Consider the following 21,664-nt stretch of genomic DNA (forward strand, 5'->3'; position numbering starts at 1 on the left):
CCCTTCATTTGCATTATGTCTTTAGAGATTTCCTGAAATGCGTCTGCTCTTTTGGCCAGGAATTTCTACTGCTGTGCTCTAATATCTTTATTAACTTTTAATACAGCCACACAGTAGCTTGAGAAGTTGTTCACTTCTGAGGAAAGGAGTTTGGCAATATGTCTCACAAAGAGACATGAGACATCAGCAATTAAAGACCTATTAACTTGAGTTGTGGGGTGAATAAGAGAAAACCTTTTGCAGTATTTGGTAACAAACTCCTTGCAAAAGGTAATTTAACGAGACATAGCTAACAAAATTTATGAGGGGAGTTTTACATAAGTGACTTCCTAGGGATTCTTTTCAGATATTGCTGCTATGGTAGACAAGAGTATTTAGCAATTTTCATATACATAAAATTTAAAAAAAAAGGGTTCTACCTCAAATATTATCATTGGTTTTAAAAAGGAGACATGGTCATGTGAATAAAACAGTTTTGGTGGGTTAAAATACTAGCTCTAAAAGCAGGAAATAACATAAGGCTGTGAAACAAGTATCTCCATTTGGAAACTTTTTAGTAGAAAGCTGGGAATATAGAGAAAGCTACTTTCTGGTATCTTTTCCTTAATCATGGACCCAAGATGTCATTAAACAGCAAACATGAATAATGCAAATGTCTTACTCAGTTCATTACATTATTCCTGAGGAGAAGCAGGTGGGAGGAGAAATAAAATACTTGCACTGGGAACTCTGCCAGAAAAAAAAATCTTTACATTTTATTCTTTATAGCAGCATGACTGGTATGAACATGTACCCATGGATCTTTTGGTTACTTTGTGTTTTCCTGGCTTCCATTCCATAATTCCTACCCACTGATACCCACTCCCTCCCTATTGCTTATAAAGAACAATGTGAACTGAAGGTGCAGCAACTTAAATTTCCAACTTTAAGTCTCAATTTCTAGACTTTAAAAAAATTTTTGGTTAGAAAGCACCATCTTATCTCCTTTCTAGAAAATATGCTTGGTTGGGTAACTCTTTCTCTTCTATGAGAAAATAACCTACAAAGTATTTGTACCATGTTATTCTTGTTTTCTCTATTAAATGAGCAATGTGGACAACACCAGGTTATTAACCTTAGAAATACTAAGTTTTAACAATACAAAGCTGGAGGTCTTGACTACTAATACTAGGATGACTAGCATCAGGATCTGAAAAGGATGGAAAATGAACTTGTGCTGCCCTTTTTTCTTTAGGTGCAGCTGCACAGATGCCCATTGATGCTGCATCCCTGCCAGAAGCACCAGAGTCAGCCACCACGCTGCAGACACACATCCTCTTGTGGTGTCTCCTGAAGGTTCCATAAATCCTGTGCCCCACACCCTAAAGGGGGTCAAGCTGAACTGACACCCCTTCCACATTTCTACTCTTTAGTCAGATAGAGTGTGTGTTTTAAAGAGTCTATGCCTTGCTCTGATGATCACCTACTCACAGAAAAGGATTCAGAGTGTGGATGGCTGTCAGCAAGATAGGGAGAACTTAGAACATAACTCTGTAACCAGCTCCCTTTTTATTTTTGATAGGGCTTTAGCTGAACTCTAACTGAAGACAAATATACTCATGAATATTTAATGACACCCCACCTGCAGTACTGTATTCAGCTCTGGGGTTCCCAACAAAAGGTTCATGTTGGAGTGAGCGTAGTGGAGGGTGACAAAGATGATCAGAGGGCTGGAGGATCTCTCCTATGCAGTCAGACTGAGAGAATCGGGCTGTTCATCTCTAACAGAGATGAGAAGGCTTTGGAGAGATTGTACAGCAGCCTTGCAGTACCTGAGGGGGGCCTGCAAGAAAGCTGGAGGACTTTTTACAAGAACATATAGAGACAGGGTAAGTGGTGATGGCTTTAAGCTGAAAGAGGGTAGGCATAGATTAGATATAGAAAAAAGACTTTTATGATGAAGGTGATGGGACACTGGAACAGGTAGCCAGAGAAGTTGTGGATCCCCCATTACTGCAAGTGTTAAAGGCTGGGTTGGATGAGGCTCAGCCTGGTTCAGTGGAAGGTGTTCCTGCCAGCGGCTCAGGCTTGGCTCCAGATGATGTTTAAGGCCCCTTTCAACCTAAGCTAGTCACAGATCCTATGATTTGTGGTCAATCTCATAAATACCAATATCATCATCATCATCATCATCACCAATACCATGGTAATTTAATTTGCCTTGGAGATTTTCTACATTGTTGCAGTTAAAAATGGTCTCTCAAATGTTTTACAAAGCAGCTAAGTAGAAAGAACAGATGGGGGAATGCCTTCCCAGACCTCTAATGGAAACATGCTGCTGTTTCAAGATGTTTTAGGTATGATCAGTTGCCGAACTTGGGAGCAGGAAATAATTTTTACCTGCAGGCATATTTATTTTTTACTTTTGCCTTAAAGAGATGTCTTCAGGTTAGTAAGAGAATGATTTTAAGCTTTTGTGAGTTATAGTAGCATTACAATAAATAGCTATGGCAGATGAAATTCTGAAAGAATGCAGCTCCAGCAAGCAGTGTTCAATTTAACATTATTGTTGGTGCAAGTCTACTGATCTGTGGAAAGGAAAGAAGACAGTCTAGTATTCACACTTGTTCTGTGTACCCTTGTTCTCTCTCAGAGCTAGAGATGCCTTGACTCCTGGCAATCAAGGTAATAAGGCATTTTCTGAATTATTTGGCATAAATGTTGTTAACAGAATAATCCAATGAATGGCTGATAAAAATGAGAGAGTGGGGTGACTGGGGAAATCCAAAAGTCAGAGTCTCTCATAGAATGTAAAGGTAATTGTGATCTTGAATCCTAAAATGCATGCCAATAGTACTGTTTAGCTCTCCGGTATGTTTTTGTAACTGCCAGCGTTCACCTATTATAAAGCCCTCCCGGGAATTTCTACAGCATCTGTATTTCTGTTCAACATAATTAGAATGAGTTTTATTTGATCTGACAGCTAACTGTTAGTGCTGAGACTTAATGAAAAAGCTACCTGTCCAGCTGTAGAGAAAAAATGACAGGAGTTGGAGGGCACTTAGCTGGGGTTACCACAGCCTGTGGCAGAGACGATCCAAAATGTCCAGACCAATAATTTTGCTCATGTTTTGGACACCAGACTGCATGAATGAGTCCAAACTTATCTTTATTAATAGCAAGAAAAGAGCTGTAAAGTTTTTTTATGTTGACTGTTCATTTAGCAAACTTCAAAGTTCAACTAGATTAGTCAGTGTTTTACAAATTCTAACTGTGGACAGTATATTATGTAGCAGAAACTATTATGTATAGACTAAGCCCTGTTCTTAGTCTTGTCGTGTTCATATTGCATAGCAGGTGGCTTTGTGTTCTTCTGTGGGTCTTGGAGAAAAATGGACTTTCTCATGTATTTTTAAATGTATTTTTATTGTTTTTGTTTCAAATTATTTATATGAAGGTGAATGTTCCATTTGAAGCCACTAGAATAATCTTATTTTCTTTTATATTTTAAATATGAAATCATGAGTAAGTATATAGTAATAAGTCAAACATGTCCAAAACTATTCTCTGGCAACATCTAACAGGGAATGGTCTCCATGAATACTCTAAACTCTATTAAATTCTCTTAGTCTAAAAGCAAATTGTCTGTTGTGAATGGTACCCAGATTGAACTGAGTTCCTTAATGACACTCAAGAGTTTCTTGGAGAGACAAGGGTGGTCTAGATGAAAATAGCGACAGTCTTTCTAAAAACTAATCCATTTAAAAGCTGGCATTTTTGGCACCAAAGAATATTCCCTCAAATGTCTAATTTGTTAAGATTGACATAGCTGGAGTATTTGTGTATAGAATGTGTATAGAGACACATGTGAAAGGTTAAGGGTGTAGAGACTGCAGAGGGAGTGTTAAAAGGAAAAGGACAGAAGTAGCCAAACTTGTCCACACTGCATACTTAACGTTTGTTATCTTTAGAACCACACCCATGTCATTTTATGATTTGGAATCCTCAGAAATATGGAAGGGCGCTGTCTCAGAGAGTGCCAGCTGGCACTGGTCACAGACAAAGCAGAGAAAGTGTTAAACATTTAAGTAGAATGTTCAATCCCTTTGGCTTGATCTTACCTCCAGACTGTATTCCATTTTGCAGTCAAGCTGCTTTGGGGGATCCAAAGAGCAGCATTTTGGCCACACCACATTATTTCAACATTTTTTGGCTTTTTAATTTTATTTTACCTTAGACAGTCGTGCTATGTGTAAGTATACAGAAAAGTCCACAGACTTAATCAGAAAAATCATAAAGCTGGGGGTGAGATGGGGTTAGTCTGCATCAATACTTGTAAAACATAGTAGCAACTGGCACAGTATTGCTGATGCTCTCAGTTCCTCAGCACTCACTCCCAGTGGCCCCATCCTTTCCTTTTTACAAAAAAAGTATTTTCCTGCATTTTAACAGTAATCCTAAAAATGCCAGGCCATGGAACAGCAATACTGCAAACAAGTTAAGAAAAAGGTGTAAATAAACAACAACACACAGCTGGGAGAAATGGCTGGTGCCCCAGAGGGCTGTGCAGCCCTTCAGAAGGACCAGGACACGTTGGAGGGGTGAGCAGAGAACTGTCTGAAACTCAACAGAGGAAAGTGCAGGATCCTGCACCTGGAGAAGAATAATCCCCTGCACCAGGAACGGCTGGGTGCTGACCTGCTGGAAAGCAGCTCTGCAGAGAAGAACCTGGGTGTCCATGGACAACATGGAAGAAGAACCATGGATAACAAGCTCTCCACGAGCCAGCAGTGCCCTTGTGGCCAAGAAGGCCAATGGTGTCTGGGGTGCATTAGGAGAGCATTGCCAGCAGGTCTAGGGATGTGATCCTGCTCCTCTACTCAGCCCTGCTGAGGCCACATTTGGAGTTCTGAGTCCGGTTCTGGGCTCCTCAGTAGAAGAAGGACATGGAGCTCCTGGAGCAATTCCAGGGGAGGGCAACAAAGATGATTAAGGGATTGAAGCATCTACCTTTTGAGAAAAGATTGAGGGAATTGGGCCTGATCAGCCTTGAAAACAGACAACTGAGAGTGGACCTTATCCCTGTCCATCAGTATCTAAAAAGTGGTGTTGAGGTTTCCAGGCTCTTCCCAGCGGTGCCAAGCAACAGGTCAAGAGGTAAAGGGCAGAAACTGATGCACAGGAAGTTCCTGAATATGAGGAAGAATTTCTTTGTTGTGCAGGTGACTTTGCACTGGCACAGACTGCCCAGAGATGTGGAGTCTCCCTCACTAGAGCTATTCAATAATCATCTGGACACAATCCTGTGCCATGTGCTCTAGGATGACCCTGCCGGAGCAGTGAGGTTGGACCACATGACCCATTCTGTGGTCGCTTCCAAAATGACCCATTCTGTGAGTCTGTGAAACCATGGAGGCAAGAGAAATTATGTAATGAGGAATCCTGTTTCTTGAGAGAAATGTGTAGGCATTGTGGGTGTTTATTTGGTGCTGGATTATGTTCCTGAGTGACAGGAAGAATGTTTTAGTAACTGTTGCCACCGAGAACACTCTCATTGTAATATTTCTACTTTTCAATGACAAAACCACTAAAACTTTGAATTCTTTATATCACTACAGTTATAAAACTTCTGACTGAATTTAGAGTTGCTTGCTCATCAGAATTTTGTTATTGTTTCATGTATTTCTTCTTCCTTTCTATGCATTTATCCTAAAGCATATTTAGGGTACTTGCAAACAGGGGAGTTTTTGAGCTATGGTTGATATGAGCTGATCACAGGCTTTCAAATTTTAGCCCACAATCTGCAGGTTCTATGCAAATATAATTGTTCAGTTTCTTTGGAGACACACAAAATGTATTATATCAAAATACCTCTATGAATAGACAACCTATGTGAAAACCTCAAATTATGAACAGCCCCTTGAAAACTAACTGCTGTATTCCTTCTGGTAGAAATGAGAGAGAAAAACTTCAAACAAATCTCTAAGAGACTTAATTGTATTGACTGAGAACAAAATGGTCATTAATGAACACAACTAAGCCTTCTCACTTGACAGGATCTAAGTTAGAAATTATGCATATCCAACCTAAAGAACCTTACATGAACTTAATTTTTTATATAGCATGGGATCCATAAGCTTTGACACCTGCAGCACTATGTAATTCAAAATTTGACACATCCATAATCACTACTTGGATGTGAAAGTCATATTTCAGTAAAGTAGTATTGAAGAAAGAGAAATTATTGAAAATCTCTTGAGCAAAGCAAACTTCTGCTGTGATTTAGCCTGTCCTATAAGAGTGTCACACTGTTCCAGTAAGTAGATAGCCAGCCAAAAAAAAGAGAAAAAAAAAATCAAAAAAACCAAACCCAGATGAAAATGAAAAGGCAAAGAATTTAAAAACTGAAATCATGATGGTTAATATTGCAATATGACAGTCTGATCTCAGAATATTTTGCAAACAAGTTGCACCAAAGTAGTTTTATGAATTGTTCATCATGTTCTGTACAGTACCAATTGAACAACCCTATCACATTTACTAGGCCAGAAGGCTAAAATCTGCTAAAATGAACACTTCACATTTACTTTTAGGAAAATACTTTTAATATTCAGGAATAATTCAGTAAAACTTACTTCAAAGTCAAGGTCCGAATAACGTGATTTTCTTCTCTATTAAGCAGTAAAAAAAAAGAAAAAAGAGGTTTTATTAACAAGGGGACTATTCAAATCATATTAATGAGTCTAAATAACATTCTTTTTTTCCTATTAGGTATGTATTAGTTATTTTGTAAGAAGATAGAGATTTTTATCTTGATAATTTAAGAGTAATGTGTGACTTTGCATAGTTTATTAGACCAGTATCATCATATTTTCTCTGAAATAAACCAGAATGCATTTCAGTGGGATGCATAATGTGCATGTTATTTGCATGCAATTGAACCTGTTGGTGTATAAAGTATTTCTATATTTTCTGTGATATTTGAAAATTATCATCATATTTATACATTTTTACACAGGTAGCTATACATATCTATGATTTAGACTTTTTATAGGTTTACAGAAATTGATTCGTTCCTACATCAGGCTTACATTGGTACAACTCCATTGATTTTAATGGAATAAATGACAGCAAAACCAAGCCGAAGCCACAGCTTCAGCTTGTTTGTTTGCAATGGCAATCTGAATGGAGAAAGCAATGACTTTGTTTTAAACTTATGACAAATCTGATTCAAAGCATCTGATATAAAGCAAGAATGATTTACTAGTGAAGTAATCACTTGTATAAAATGCAACAGAATGTGATTGCTTAGACATGTTACAAATAATTTAGCACAGAATTTTTTAGATCCAAAAAGAAATCAATTACAAAGTCAAATTATATCAAAAAGAAGCAGAAATATTATAGAGAAGGGATAAAAATATTTTTTTTCTTTTAAAGTTGGAAATTAAATGGCTTGCAATAGATTAAAGAGATGTAGAAAGAAGAAGCTAGGTTGTGAGAGCTGAAAAGAATGCAAAAAAATTGAGAATGAGAAAAAAGATACATTTGTCTTCAGGAAGGAGGGTTAAAGAAGAAAAAAGTACTCCCAAACCCAAAAAGATTTGCTTTGAAGCTTAATCCTAATTTTTATGAGAGGGTATGATGGCTTTAAGTCACAGTGAAGGAACCTTTTCACACTGCATTTAATTTCTTCAATGAAGAAGAATCAAACTCACTAGGTCAAGAGGAAGAATCTTCCTGATTTTGATTTTATCTGGTTTAACAAACCTGCAGGTTTTAGTAAGCTGCTTTGTTCTCCTGAAATTGAAAGGAATGATTTTACAAGTCTTCTGGCTGTAAAAAGTGGAAGATATTTGGTCTCTGAGCCCTTGATTATACCACTTTGTGACATATTGTCTGGTTTTGTAGTGAAATTTTAATGCTCCATTCCACAATAATATAAGGAATATTACTGCAAAACTGTAGACACTCTGATACCTAAAGGGTTCTGAGGCTCTATAAAAGAACAGTCTAAGTTAAAACAACCAACAAAACAAGCTTTGGAGAAGCTATCTTTAATCATCAAGGCCTAATTTAAAGAGAATCTATGCATTTGTGATGAGGAATGATCTACTTTTAAGGTACAATTAGACCACATCTACCATTGAAAAGGCTTAATGGCTACAAAATAAGAAACGTACAACAGATAATGCAGTGATATTTACAGAAGTAACTTTGAAACATATTTTAAAAAGCTATTTTTAAGTTAGAGTTCAGTTCAAAACCTGATACCAATGAATCCTAAGTAAAAATATAGCAAATTTAGGAAAAAAAAGTTCAGTTGGCTAGGTACTGTGATTTGTAAAATTGAAACTTTTGTATATTGCTTTGTGCGCTTGACTCCAGTGAAAATATTCCTGGCATAGCTGGATTTGCACCCAGACAGCTCTATCACTGTTTACATGGTGAAAATATATAACTAACAGATTGCAAAATATTCAGTTGTGCTAATGTAAGAGAGAGGCAAGTATTGCAATTCAGCTGTTAGTTCACACCAGTTATAACTAAACAGGTCATATAGCACAGGTTTTTCTCAGTGAGGATTTTTCCAGGGCTCAACAAGAACCTATCACAAAAGCATTTATTTTAAACTTATATAGTAAGGAACATCTGTTCTGAGCTTGTGTTTCACATTTTTTGCATGGCTGCATACAATGAAATACAGTACAAGCGCTGCCTGAGCATAAAACATAAAATGTGTGTAACTGCCACAGGAGCAGAAAAGTTCTGCAAGGTTTGAAAACCAAAGGATGCTGATTATGAATGTGATCCTGAACCATGGAAAGTTATTTGCAATATTGTCACTGACAGCACTAGGTACACGATCAGGTCCTCCTGGGTGCTACATCATTGTCCTGAAATGACAGCAGTGTTATTTTTTGAGAGGGGGAAGCATGAAGTCATTAGGAAACTTACAAGGATGAAGGAGTTTCCACTTAGTCTCAATTGGAAGTTGAAATTTTACTCAATTGTTCTAGTTTCTGTATGATATATAATAGCCATGAAAACAGTTGCATTAATTGTGACTGCATATATTCTTTTCCTCTTATATGAAGTTTGTTATGTCTCTTTTGGCTGATGAAAATGGAGCTTTCCACACATACCTAAATGCTTTCAGAAATCAACCATCTAGCTCATTCTACATTAAACTGACAAAAGGCAACTGAGTGGAATAAGGGGGGAAATTTCCTTGTGTCAAATGAGCTGCTGAACTGGTCGCATCAATATGTTTCTTTCCAAAAAGCTGTTCCCTTTATGCACCTGCAAAACTGAGAATTATTTTAGCAACACAAAAATTACACTGGAAGTTGGTGGGTTTTTCCCAAGAATCGGCTGGAGATTTACTCGAGTATTAATGTTAAAAGAATACAAATAACAAAAACCTGTAAAGGATATTATCTGTGGTTTGCCTCATTTAGTATTTTGTATTTGACCAGGTCCTGCTATGACATTTCAGAAATGATATAGAGAAGGGCAAGTATAAAATCACATTTCTACCACAATACCTTCCATTAAGTCTTCAGTAGTTTCAGAATTTCCTTGGGAGGAGCTTATTCTGAAATCTAAAACATGCTGAAGTAGTGAATTCCACAGTTTAAATATGTAAAACATGAAGAAGGAAATTAGGTTGTTTATCTCTTTGACATTTTATTGATGTTCCTCTTTTTGATATTATAAGACATGAATAATAGATTCCTGTTCGCTCCTCACTCATCTGTTCTCCAAGCTGAAGAGCCCCAAATGCTGGAGAACTGCAAGGGTCAGTAATAAAGGGAGTGTATAAAACCTGAAGATCCATGCAATTAGTTTTGCATGGAAACTACTAAGGGAATTAATTAATTAATAATTAATTAAAATTAATAATTACTAAGGGTAACAGTGGAAGTCCTTCACTCTAGTCTTGAAAGTGAAGTTTGACTAAGTTTTAGAGAAATATATTGTAGATGTTCTTGCACTGATAGAAATGATGACCTGACAAGAATTTTTCCATCTCTGATTTCTATGGCTCTTTAACCTTAATTGATAAAACCCATTTTATGTAGAAAAAAACCCCGTACCCTTCATGCCAGAGCCAAAATAAAACTCTGTGTAAAAAGATTTGTGGTAGTAATTTATTTTATTTCAATTTTACTTTGTGCTAATCATGTATAGCTTCTCTGTATAATTCCAGAACAACTTTAAACTCTGCTGAGGGACAAAAATAGAATTTCGAAGAATAATTTCCATACACCAGCACACACTAATCCGCTGGCACCAGGAAAGAGCTGCTCCTACTAAAAGACTAATGAAATCCCTCTCCATGTCTGTAAAATGACAAATGCCTGTTTTCCTTCTTATTCCACTCTGCATTACACCACTATCTGATTAATTACATCAGATACTCCTAAAGATATATTTCATTGTGTAAAGCATAATTGAAACCAGAGATACCATATTATAGAGAGGACTTATAACCATGCTTCCATTAATATAAAGTCCTATTATCAGCAGTTTATAATTTGCTCTGAGATAAGATTTGACATACAAGATCTTAGCCTGAGGAGGATTTTTTCCCAGAACAAAAGTAAAGAAAAATCTGATTTGGCCCTCAAGAGATATAAAGGTGGAACATATAAAGATCGTTTTGATTTTAAATGCCTTTTGTGTATATATAACTGAAAAACACTCTAGATTTTTAATAGAGGATTGTTGGCTACTAGCTCATAACATGAGCTAGACATAAAGGCAGCAAATTTTCATGAAAAAGAGAATTTAATGTGGGAATTTTAAGTCTTTAAACACACTAGCAAATTTAGTATGCCAATACTCAGCATAAACATAAATTCAAAGATCTCACTTTAAAAGTATTCTGACAAATTATTGTGTCCTGCTGCTCCCTGTTTTTATAGGGCAGACTGCATGTTTATTTATACTCAATCAGCTAAGACCACTTGCTTTGTGTTTCTGAAAGCTTTGAGGGAAAATGTAGCACTTGTTAAATAGACAATGATAAAATAAAGTCTGCAATATATGCTGCATTTTAGAAGACTGATTAAAATTTCAATTCTTCACATCTTCAGTTACTACAACAAACTCTGCCGGATTCTACCCCCACTTCTGTAAGATACCCTGAAAATAACCTGCATCAATTTCTGAAGTCAGAGGACTCTGGGACCTACTCACTCAAGTGAAAGAAAGGGAGGGTTGTTACAGGCTAGACTTCATTTTACTGAGAGCCACAAAATTGGCAAGAGCTGTCTCCACAGCTTATTGAAGAATGAAATGAGGAATGGGAGGGATAGAAATCTGAGATACGGAATGCCTGAAAATATATGCAATGTGGAAACATGATAAAGAAGAAATTCCTGTGGTGTTCATCTCTATATTTTTGTTCTCTCTTTTTTTTACTTCTCATGTCATAAATCTAAAAATCACAACATTTTGCTTTATTTCCCTGCCTGATGCTCTGGTACTTTATTGATGAAATTGACTATTTTAACTTTGTATTTTTTTCCTTCTTTTCCTGGTTTGGGGATTTTATTATTATTATTTTAGATTTTGTTCCTTCCCTGCTGTTTTTATCTCATTCTTCCTAATACCTTAATTTTGTTTTTTCTCCATTTCTGCCATATTTCCCACCTTTTTTTAAATTTTTTTTCTGCTCTTTACCTATCTTTAATTTTTCTTTGCATTTCACTATCTTAAACATACACCTTTATTTTCTCAGCTGTAGCAGTATTTTCTTCCTTAAGTCCCCTGTCAGTGATTTGGCCAAGGACCCACAGAGTTGACTGAATGTATTAAGAGCTCTCATAAATGAACACAGAAGGATTATTTTGGTCGCACAATCAACTTAATACACATAAAAATCTCACAGCAGAATCTGAGACAGAAAAACAAAGAAGATAAGAGTCTGGAAAGAGAATTCCAGTTCTTTATGTGACAAATAATTTGTGAAGTCCTTTCCTTCCCATTCTTGTAAAGTACATGACATTTCCTCACCCCAACCCTCCTTAATAAATGTTTCTATTGCCTGTATTTGCATGTTTTTAATTTTATAGTATTTTATAGTCTTTGTCTTCTTTCAGCTCTTTTCCATTTCTGCTCACACTACACTAACCACAGTTCCTTTCAAAGAACCGTTCATTCTTCCACAAAGCTAACAATGCAAGTCTCTTCACAGGTATCTACTTCTTCATCCATTTTTTTGCCCAATAAAAAGAGATTAATTACTTTTCCTGGAGATATGTTTCCCAGATCAGCTTCTTCCTCTACATTTACTTTCCTCTGCATCTCAGTGTCTGGGAATGCAATACTTCACTTCAAAGTAATTTCATTTTAATGAGCACAACACTCAGTGTACATTTTCAAAACAAAAACCATTCCAAAAGACTGTATTGAGTGTTCTCTTCATTAAAATCAAAACACTTTGAACTGAAGGAGCATACTACAAGCCACTTTGATGCCAAGGTAGCAAAGCCAGTTTTAATCCATGCATATAAGGAATGTTCAGGAGATTAACCAGATGTTTGATTAGTCCTCCTCAGAAACTCTGTGTTGTGCTAATATGCCTGTCTGTGCCTGTAATCACGTAAGTACTGTTGGGTGCATACCAAATAAAATAAAAATTACCGATTTGCACATTGCAAATCTGCACATCCTTAAATTTATACTTATCTGGGCAATACTTGTATGTAAATATTATGGCATTCTCAAGCTATCTTTTGCAAACTAAAATTCCTCCAGACATAGTAAAGCATTTAATCGTTCACATCTAAGCATTTCCTTCAGAAAAAAAAAATAGATAAAAAAGTTTTAGAAGAAAGTTTGTGACAAACAGTAGGATGCATCTGACTAAATTTAGGGCATCAACGTTCTTGTTGCTTGTGTTTGAACTACTCATTCTGGATTTCTCTATGGAATCTGAAAAGAGACATGCACTGAGGTATGTAATTTACTTCATCCTGGAGCAGATGTCTAAAAGCGGCCTAAAAATGGGTATTTGTCTCAATTGACTCTATAGGGGAGCCAAATGTGAAGAGCACTTTTTCCATTTCAGAAGGGGAATGTCTACATTTAGATATTTAATGGTAGGGTTGGTGGATCCTCCCTTCAGGGTTAGAAGTCAGGATATAAGTTTTTTGTGCTGATATTGTAGCTGTGTTCCTGCTACAAGCTGATAGGAGGGGGAAGCTTTCTGCTGCTCTGGATCTTCTCCTTTAGAGCTGGTCCAGTCATGCTCTGTCAGGAAAGAGGTGGGCAGGGTGATCTTGAATGTCCTGCTGCAGGTTTTGCTGCTCCATAATGTCTGACAAAGCCCTGTCTTTTGAAAAGTCTTGCAATCTTCCAAAAACCAAATTCCTTGCCCCCTCACTTTTACTTTGTTTAAGGCAGCCACAAAGGTTAATCCAGTGGGTCACTTCCAGCCAATAACGTTTTGGGCTTTGCCTCAACCCTTGCTTCTTACACACCTGCATAGTAAAAACACAATCACATTCTTTATCTGGCTGGATCTGCTTATCAGAATCTTTTTGAGACTGATTTTCTTCTACATACAATTTTCTTTCACGCTCCTATCTTCAGTTCAGTGCAGCACATCCTCGTCCAGTAATGTCGGGATCACAAAGGCAGACACAAAAGCCAAAACAGTTTCTTTCATTTCTGACCTGCCACAATATCTGTGCTTTTTTCCTAATACATGGGATTTTGCTGGGTTTCATGAGGTTTACAAATATAACTGTCATTCTGGACCAAAATACCGCCTTCTAAACCTAGTATACTTCCCAAGTTAGGAGGAGTTAAATATTTACTATCTTGTAATATTTTACTGCATTTTCTACTACATAGTTATTAGTCCCTCCTGAGTGTAAAAATGATATACAGAATGGTGACTGAGACTCTGTGTGTACATCCCATCTTAGAAAGTTAAAATATGATACAAATACAGTTAGAAAAATAACTTTAAAGGAGCAGTACATTATACTGATCAATTTTCAGGCCTATATTCCAAAGCGGTGTCAGGAACTATAATTTTGTATATGCTGAAGTAACTATTGTCACAATTTTTACAACTTAACTAAGATCTGCTCCTTTTTTTTTTTTTTTTTTAAGGTCCTAGATGAACTTTCTCACCAATGGAAGAAAAGAGGCATCACCAGAAATTTATTTAGAGTGGAAGTTTGGTGGCAAATATGTCCATCTTCTCAAAGAATTATGAATCTTCCTCACATATCCATATGTATAATATTAACTGGACTGGATTTAAGCCTCTATATCTGACAAAAAATGATCTGAAAGATGGAATTGTAGATAGCTGGGAGAGGATACTGCTGGAAGTTGACCTTATCTATTCTGCTTCTGGGGTTGCATTAAATTTGAGAACTCCTGTGCATCACCCAAGATCTATTAACTAATATACCTGAACTGAGGGCCGTCATTTCTTTAACAATGCAGACTTGCTCTGAAAGAGCCTGTCTGTCTGAGCACTGAAAGGGCAAGGACTTAAACTATCTTCTAGAAATAATTTTGAAAATTCGTTCAAGATTATACATATTCACTTTAACAACAACCAAAACATGGATAATTTTTGATTCTTTGCAGATCCGCACACTTCATTTTCTATTAATTTTAAAGTTAAATCAACTCTTGTAAAAACTGATTGTAGTACACACACAATATAAACAGCACAGAAAACATTTTACTTTCAAAGCCTGTAAAGAAAGCTCTTAAAAAGAATCTAAATTCTGATCTTCCGCCCAAACTCTTCATAAAACTTCATTTTCATCAAACTTCAATTCCATTTTAAAAGAAACATCTATAAGTAGCCACTATTTATGAAGTATCAGCTGCAGTTGCATCTAAAAATTGAAAAATAAGGCTCAGTCTCTACTTCCCTACCCAGACGGTTCTAAACACTGTGGAGTAATAGCTAATGGCTTCAAGTTCGCACAATAAAGTAGAATTTTTTTCCATGCGTGACTTCTTTCAGAGAATGAGTGATTACCATAACTTTCTCATTTGTCTTTCTCTGTCCCACAAAATGCCATGTTCACAACATTTGACGTGCTGGTGAAATGTATTCCCAGTTCTTAAGGAGGTCCAAGTATGAAATAAACTCCAGCTCGCTCCTGGCTTTCACATGTAAAGGCTTAATAAGAATGGCAGTATTTGATGCTTAGGTCTTAACCATTTATTTCAACAGCTTTCAGTTTGAAAATGCTTAAATCCCACAGACAGATTGTAGTAATAACTGAAAGCCTTTTAAAGGCTTTTCAGTTCACTTTTGCAATCTGACTGGAATCTATGATACTCCACACGAAGCCCACCTGTACCTATTGCACACATCAGTTGTACCAATGCCTGCATGCACATGCAAACAAAACTAAATCAGTAAATGGTGAACTATTGGATGGAAGAATCCGAGATTTACACCAATGAGAGCATAATCAGACCTATCATATCTGAGACAGATATGATTGTCAGCAATAAAATGGCAAATAATTTCAGCTGCATGTGCTTGCAGGTAGGGCCAATGATTAGCACTTGTATCTTGCAGGAATAGTTTTTCTTCTCATAGCAACACAGAATTTTCCAGTGGACTTTACCTGGTAGGTCATGAAATCCTCGGCAGTCGTGTGGAATGTTAAATCTCCAGAACTATATTTTTTCATACAGACTGGCTCTGAAACTTTAGTCTTGTTTTCTAGGTATAAACACTTCTGATAATAAGAGAAATATGAACAGCAGTGTATGATCCCAAACAATAATTTATACTGAATTAAAACATTAGCTTCACCCCTCAGACACAAGACACAATTTATTGTCTTACCATAAAATTAGAAAAACAGAGCATGCAATTTGTTTATGCACCACTGACCTCTAAAGAGCTCATTGATATTGTGGATCCAGTTTCACTTCTTGATAATCCTGCATTGTCATCCAGCTCTGAAGCAATGAAATTCTTCACTGCTGTGCGGGGCTCAAACGGCAAACTCTGCATATGTTCTTGGGTGGGAAGATGCTGGTCTAAATTGATATTAAATTGGTCCATTACAGAGGGATTCATATTGAACTCAGGATTAACTTTGTAGTGCAGCAGCCTTTCATGAGGCAAGGTATCCATGCCTATATTCATTTTGCTTTCATCTTTCAGGGATGGCTGGGTATTTACTGAGCCCCGGGGCATGACTATGTAGTCGCTCTCTATCATCCGCTCCTGAGGATGGACTATGTCCATATCTGCACCTCTCAAATTGTCGTCAGTGCATAAATACACAGTCCTCCTCAGCTCGCTGTTGTCTTTTTTCAAGCACTGATTGGCCAGTTCACTCATACTCATAGGCATGTGGAGACCTGTTGGTTGCTGGATGATGACTTTGGAGATGATGTTTCCAGGCAAGGTTGAATAGCTCATTCCTTCTGGGTTTGGTCCCTTTTCCTCCTCTTCATCATTTAGTGAAATTCTAGAAAGTGTTCCTGTTATAGTGGCTGCTCTGCAAGGTCCAATGTCTTTATGCAGAACTGTGGGCCAGAGAAGAGGATTCTTACAGCATGAAACCATATCAACCTAACACTGCTTTTACTTGTGGCTTTATCTAGCAGTGCTTCTTTACCAGTGTATCTTCTAAAATATTTTCTATCCACTTATTAGCTTTCATGTTATAAAGATTGTTTTTGGAAAAGCTTTTATGTGGTTTTGGGTTTTTTCTTTTCTTAATTTGCTGTGTATAACTGATGCTGATCTCTGACTAACTTCAGTCATTTATATGAATCAAAACCACTTCATTTGTTCCTACTGACTTCTATAGATTTTAGGTGAGTTACAGCTTAAGCACAAGCCTGCCATGTGGAACTCATTAAGAGTTTTCCAAAAAAATACAGTATGACATCCCTACTGTCATTATTAACTCCACATAACCTTCTGGAAAATGTCAAACAGATTGTAAGGCAGAATCATTTCGTCATCCATTGTAATGACCGACCATAAGACTATAACTATGAGCATATGTTCCTAAACTCCTAAATGTTCCTTTTCACTGACTTTTAAAAACTCTTCTCTGTTAAAATATGTTTTAAATAAAAGTGACAAAAGAAATACCACATTGGGAAAAAATTCCATTGGTATCAGAAAGAATATTTTACTGTATCTGGAAAGGTTATAAAGAATATAAAAATGTTTTACAGCAGAGTCATAATCCACTTCTGTTCTAGGCCTAGACCTTCCTGGTCAAACTTGTAGAAACATTCAATGATTTTTTTGGGGTTGAGGTTTACATGTAAAAGTTACTAATCCTGTTATAAAATTCAAAATTTCCAGAAGCATTGAAGAATGGCTTCAAAAGCAAAGCAGCTATTCAGTCATAATTATTCATCTTTCAAAAAACAAACAAACAAAAAAAAAAAAAGAAGAAGAAAATAAAAAAGTACATCTATAATCCAAAACCTGTAATGAAAGAAAAAGGGTAGAAAACAAATAAAGTAACCAATTGCTGGACTTATTCCAGCTGCCTACAGGGATTTTCTGGTCCTGGTTGAAAATATTTTCATTCACACCAGTGCTATTTTATACAACAAAACCCAGCTCATGGGCTGAGACAGAAAGACAGACTCAAGTATCTAGGTTTTACATTTGCATAGATTCTGGTTGCCCAAGGGCTCTGATGACCCAGATCCCCCAGTACCCACCTGTCAGTTCACTGCCTTTTCCATAGCAAGCAGCTCATAAGACATCTGACTTTCCTTCCTCACACTAAACTAACTCTCATTTTTTCCCATTAGGAAAATAATGATTTTCTTCTAAACAACGGTGCACATATACATGAATTCAGTGTCTGCTTCATTGTTTCCAGTGACACTTGCTCAGACACTTCAAACAATGATCTATCCTTAAATTTTTCCATTATCAGAAAGTGAGTTCAAATGCTTATCAAGCAAAGCCTGTTCATGACAGCATTCAGAGTCAATCTCCTGTAGGACACCTCTGGCAAGACCCTCTGTACTGCAGAGCTATGTTATCACAGAAGTGGGAACTACATGGATCTATGCTGGATTTTTGTCTGCATTGGATGGTGACACACAGGCATTTGTGCTACAATGCACTACCCTGATTCCTTCAAAATACATGTGCATATTAAAACTGATCTGTAGGGAAGAACTAAGTCTATATGGCAAGAAACTCAATTGGCACTTTTTTAAAGGTGAGTGACTGGAAACTCAAACTTCACCTTAATGAGATCAGCTTTCTTGGCTCTGCATTTAGCCAATGAAGAAAGAGTGTCCTTTAGGTGGCTGATGCAGAACAGCTAAATCAGGCTTCTGCTCTGACTCACCGCACAGAGAGGACACACTCTCCCTTTATTGAAAACTGAGGGTGTTTAGGCAAGACTGTTTCCCTAGGAAAAACTGTCCTTTGGAAATATCTCCTAGATTTAAATATTTCTGTAGAGTTTAAATAGTAATTAATTTTATACTGCACTTTTTAAACAAGGTTGGTAAATAAATAGGTGAAATTTTGTTGTCTTTAATATACGGAAACAAATATAGCCAACTGATTAAAGATCACACTACTGAAATATATTTTTAAAACCTGCAACTTTTCTCATTAAAGTGGAATAAAACTCAATTTGCTTAAACTACTGTTGATTTTACTTAGAGTCCTAAAAAATATACCCATTTTAAAATGAATGCAAATTGATGCATCCTTCATATACACAGCTGTCAAGATACACTATTTTTTTGTTGTTGAACTAAAATGATGTTTTCACATTTGCTTGTGTTCCAGGAAAGGAAAGCTTAATGCATTAAGAATTATCTTCTTTCCACAACTATTTGCTTTCTAATAGACTTTCACACCTTTGACTACTTTCTAAATGCTCAATTCTAGTTAATGGCCCTAGTAACACAATTAAATAATGTATTCACAAAGTGACATAATTTTCCACATTTTATTTTGTTTAAATTAATAAATATTTCCTACAAACAGCTAAGCCCCAATATTTTTCTGGTTTTCACTTCACAAGGAACTTGTACAAGACTATTTGTTGGCTAAATACTATCTCAATGTTCTTACCTGACCGACAAGCAATGTCTACATCCTTCTCAAAATCAGTCTGTAACAAGAAACAGTGAAACAGAACAGCCATTAATAATTCAAAAATAAACCACAATACCTTTTTGCCAACTAGCACTTCCAAAATGTCTTACTTACAGGGTCATAGTCTGTTAAAAATTGTTTCTCGTTGCTGAGAAGGTGAAGTGTATTGTTTTACAACAGCAGAGCTTTATAAATTTCCTAAAGTACAACTGGGTGGTTTTCAAAGTACACTGCCTGACCAGAAAACATAAAATAAAATAGGTGGAAGTAGAGGACATAATTTTAATAAAATGATACAGTGTATAGTTTTTAAGGTATATGGAAGAATAACTTCTACATCTCACCAAATGATCTTCTTTAAGGAAGATTTTCATGGTAATGTAATGAAAAAAAGTATGAAAAATAGCCTGCAATACAAATTACTGTGAATTCAAATAGTCCATCCTGTTTGAAACGTCATTAATTTGTGTAAATGAAGTGCTTATGTTATAAAAAATTCTGTCATTTCTTTTTATTAATGTAGTAATATAAAATTTTTGTACTCCCTGAAAACAACTATTATTTATTTCATTATTCAAAAATAAATTGTGAGAATAAGGAAGAATTTTAACAGTTCAAAATCAAAGCACACTTTTCCTAGTTAAACAAAACTATTCTGTTAGAGAATTTATTGACTTTTTATTTTCACAAAAGTTTATTCCATGCTAAATGTTCAGTAAAACTGATCTCTTTCTTGCTTGTGAAGTCCAAACATTAAATTCTTTTTTTGATTCATCATTTTGAAGGGCATCTGCTTGCTGTACCTTGCATTCTTGCTGAGCCTTGCATGTCTTTAGGGCCTGATTCTGACCCCATTATAGTCAATGACAAACTGGTGTTCAAAGTGAAGAGACCACTATGTTGTATTAATACATTACCTAATAATATTAGCAAAATTCACTATCTCTTAATTTAACACACTAAATAGGTTCCCCCTGTAGAATGTCTAGCACTTTCTCCTTATCTTGTTTGAGAACATTTTTCAAGACCTCATGAAGGGAAATGCATCAGTACTCTACAGCAACACTAGAAAAAGTCACAATATATTATTAAATTCTTTTTTATTCTCTAATTTAAGATTCTTTTGTCCTACAGAACACTGGTGGAAGATACCAACTCACTGTGCTCCACTAAATAAACACACCAATAATTTAAAACTAGCTAAGATATTTAAGCAAGCAGATAATAACGTCAACAGTCTTTTGCTTAGGTGTTAATATTTCAGCTATACAAACTTGTCACGTACAACACAGTAAGTTTTTCTTTCTGTTAGGAATACTAAATTCATAGTCAAAGAAGAAAATAAAAGCTAACCATGATTTGAGCATGTCCATTAGGAAAAGAGCTTGAAGAATCTGCATTGATTGGATCCTGGCAATTTCTTAGCCGACATCTGAATGCATCTTGAACCTGTGAAGAAAATATCTTATACTGATTCTTGTGAAACATTGTAGACTCCTAGTAGAGATTAAATTAAATCATATGGAATATGATGCATGACTTTTCTTTAGCCCACTTCATAAATCAGAGGCAATAAACATAAATGGCTATTTCTGTCATTTGATACATTTGTTATACTTTTTGGCTGCTATAAATTTGTCAGTCTATCACACAGAGACCACAGAATTAGTTTTATGTATGGCCAGAATTAGCTACTAGACAGTGATTATATAGTATTTAAGCCACATTTGTCTTGGTGATAGTATTTGGCTTTGTCTTATTCACTTTGGTAGATGTCTGATAACAAGATTAATAGACGTACTGTTAACTGTTAATATTGCAAGATAAAGTGTATCTTCTTCTTGATAAATGTATTATTCTTGAAAGACAGTTTTTTACAGTTACTGTGTGACCAGACAGTTATTGAAATCAGTTCTTAACAAGTATTGTAATCTCCTAATTGTACTTTAAAGAATAAGTCTATTTGAAAGACAATACTGATTCCAATAATAATCTTTAGCTCCATGTACAGGGAATCTAATGCATCTTCTAGGAGTAAAATTCTCCAGATGAGAGAAGTATCTTCAATGTGAGCACACGAAGAAAAGTGGAATTTTTGCACATAGACAGATTTTTTGAAAGTACAAAAGCAAGATGTGACTTGGGAAACAACTTGGTTGGGTGATCCAATTTCTTGTTCAAATATAAAAAGTACTATGAATGAAATGCCTATAAAAAACTACATTCCATTTATTATCTGTAAAAATTACTTGATGTCTTATTCAGAATAATTAAAAGGGATAAAATTGTCTTCTACTTGTGGACATTTTGTGAACAGCAAAAGAGGATAATTCATCAATTGTTGCTGGTGAGAGGCAGTCCCCTTTAAATGTATCGTATTCTAATGTGAGTTGTTGAGAAGCTATCACAAAAGCAAAAATGAAATTAAAAACATTCCAAATAGCAAACATTTCATTAAGGGCTCAACCCTTAAATGAATAGGAGTGCTTTGCAGTCTTGGTAATTGACTGCTACAGGTGGAGGGAGCAAAAATAGGGCAGAAGGAAGAACGAAGCAAGGTGGGAAGGTTTG

General features: G+C 36.0%; 1 protein-coding gene across 7 annotated transcripts in view; it reads right to left on the reverse strand.

Annotated features, from left to right (window-relative positions):
- Positions 1 to 21,664, reverse strand: part of ADGRB3 (adhesion G protein-coupled receptor B3) — a 444,081-nt gene that overhangs the window by 4,054 nt on the left and 418,363 nt on the right. For 3 of the 7 annotated variants that reach the window (XM_058801295.1, XM_058801296.1, XM_058801293.1), the window contains 5 exons: positions 20,447 to 20,542; positions 19,070 to 19,109; positions 15,878 to 16,521; positions 15,606 to 15,719; positions 6,615 to 6,650 (listed from right to left, as the gene is read on the reverse strand). In XM_058801295.1, coding sequence (XP_058657278.1) covers positions 6,615 to 6,650; positions 15,606 to 15,719; positions 15,878 to 16,521; positions 19,070 to 19,109; positions 20,447 to 20,542 — 930 coding nt within the window. The remainder of the gene's footprint in view (positions 1 to 6,614; positions 6,651 to 15,605; positions 15,720 to 15,877; positions 16,522 to 19,069; positions 19,110 to 20,446; positions 20,543 to 21,664) is intronic. The other 4 variants (XM_058801298.1, XM_058801300.1, XM_058801297.1 and 1 more) reach the window with 2 other exon arrangements.

Source organism: Ammospiza caudacuta, chromosome 3, assembly GCF_027887145.1.
Source record: "Ammospiza caudacuta isolate bAmmCau1 chromosome 3, bAmmCau1.pri, whole genome shotgun sequence".
NCBI lineage: Eukaryota > Metazoa > Chordata > Aves > Passeriformes > Passerellidae > Ammospiza > Ammospiza caudacuta.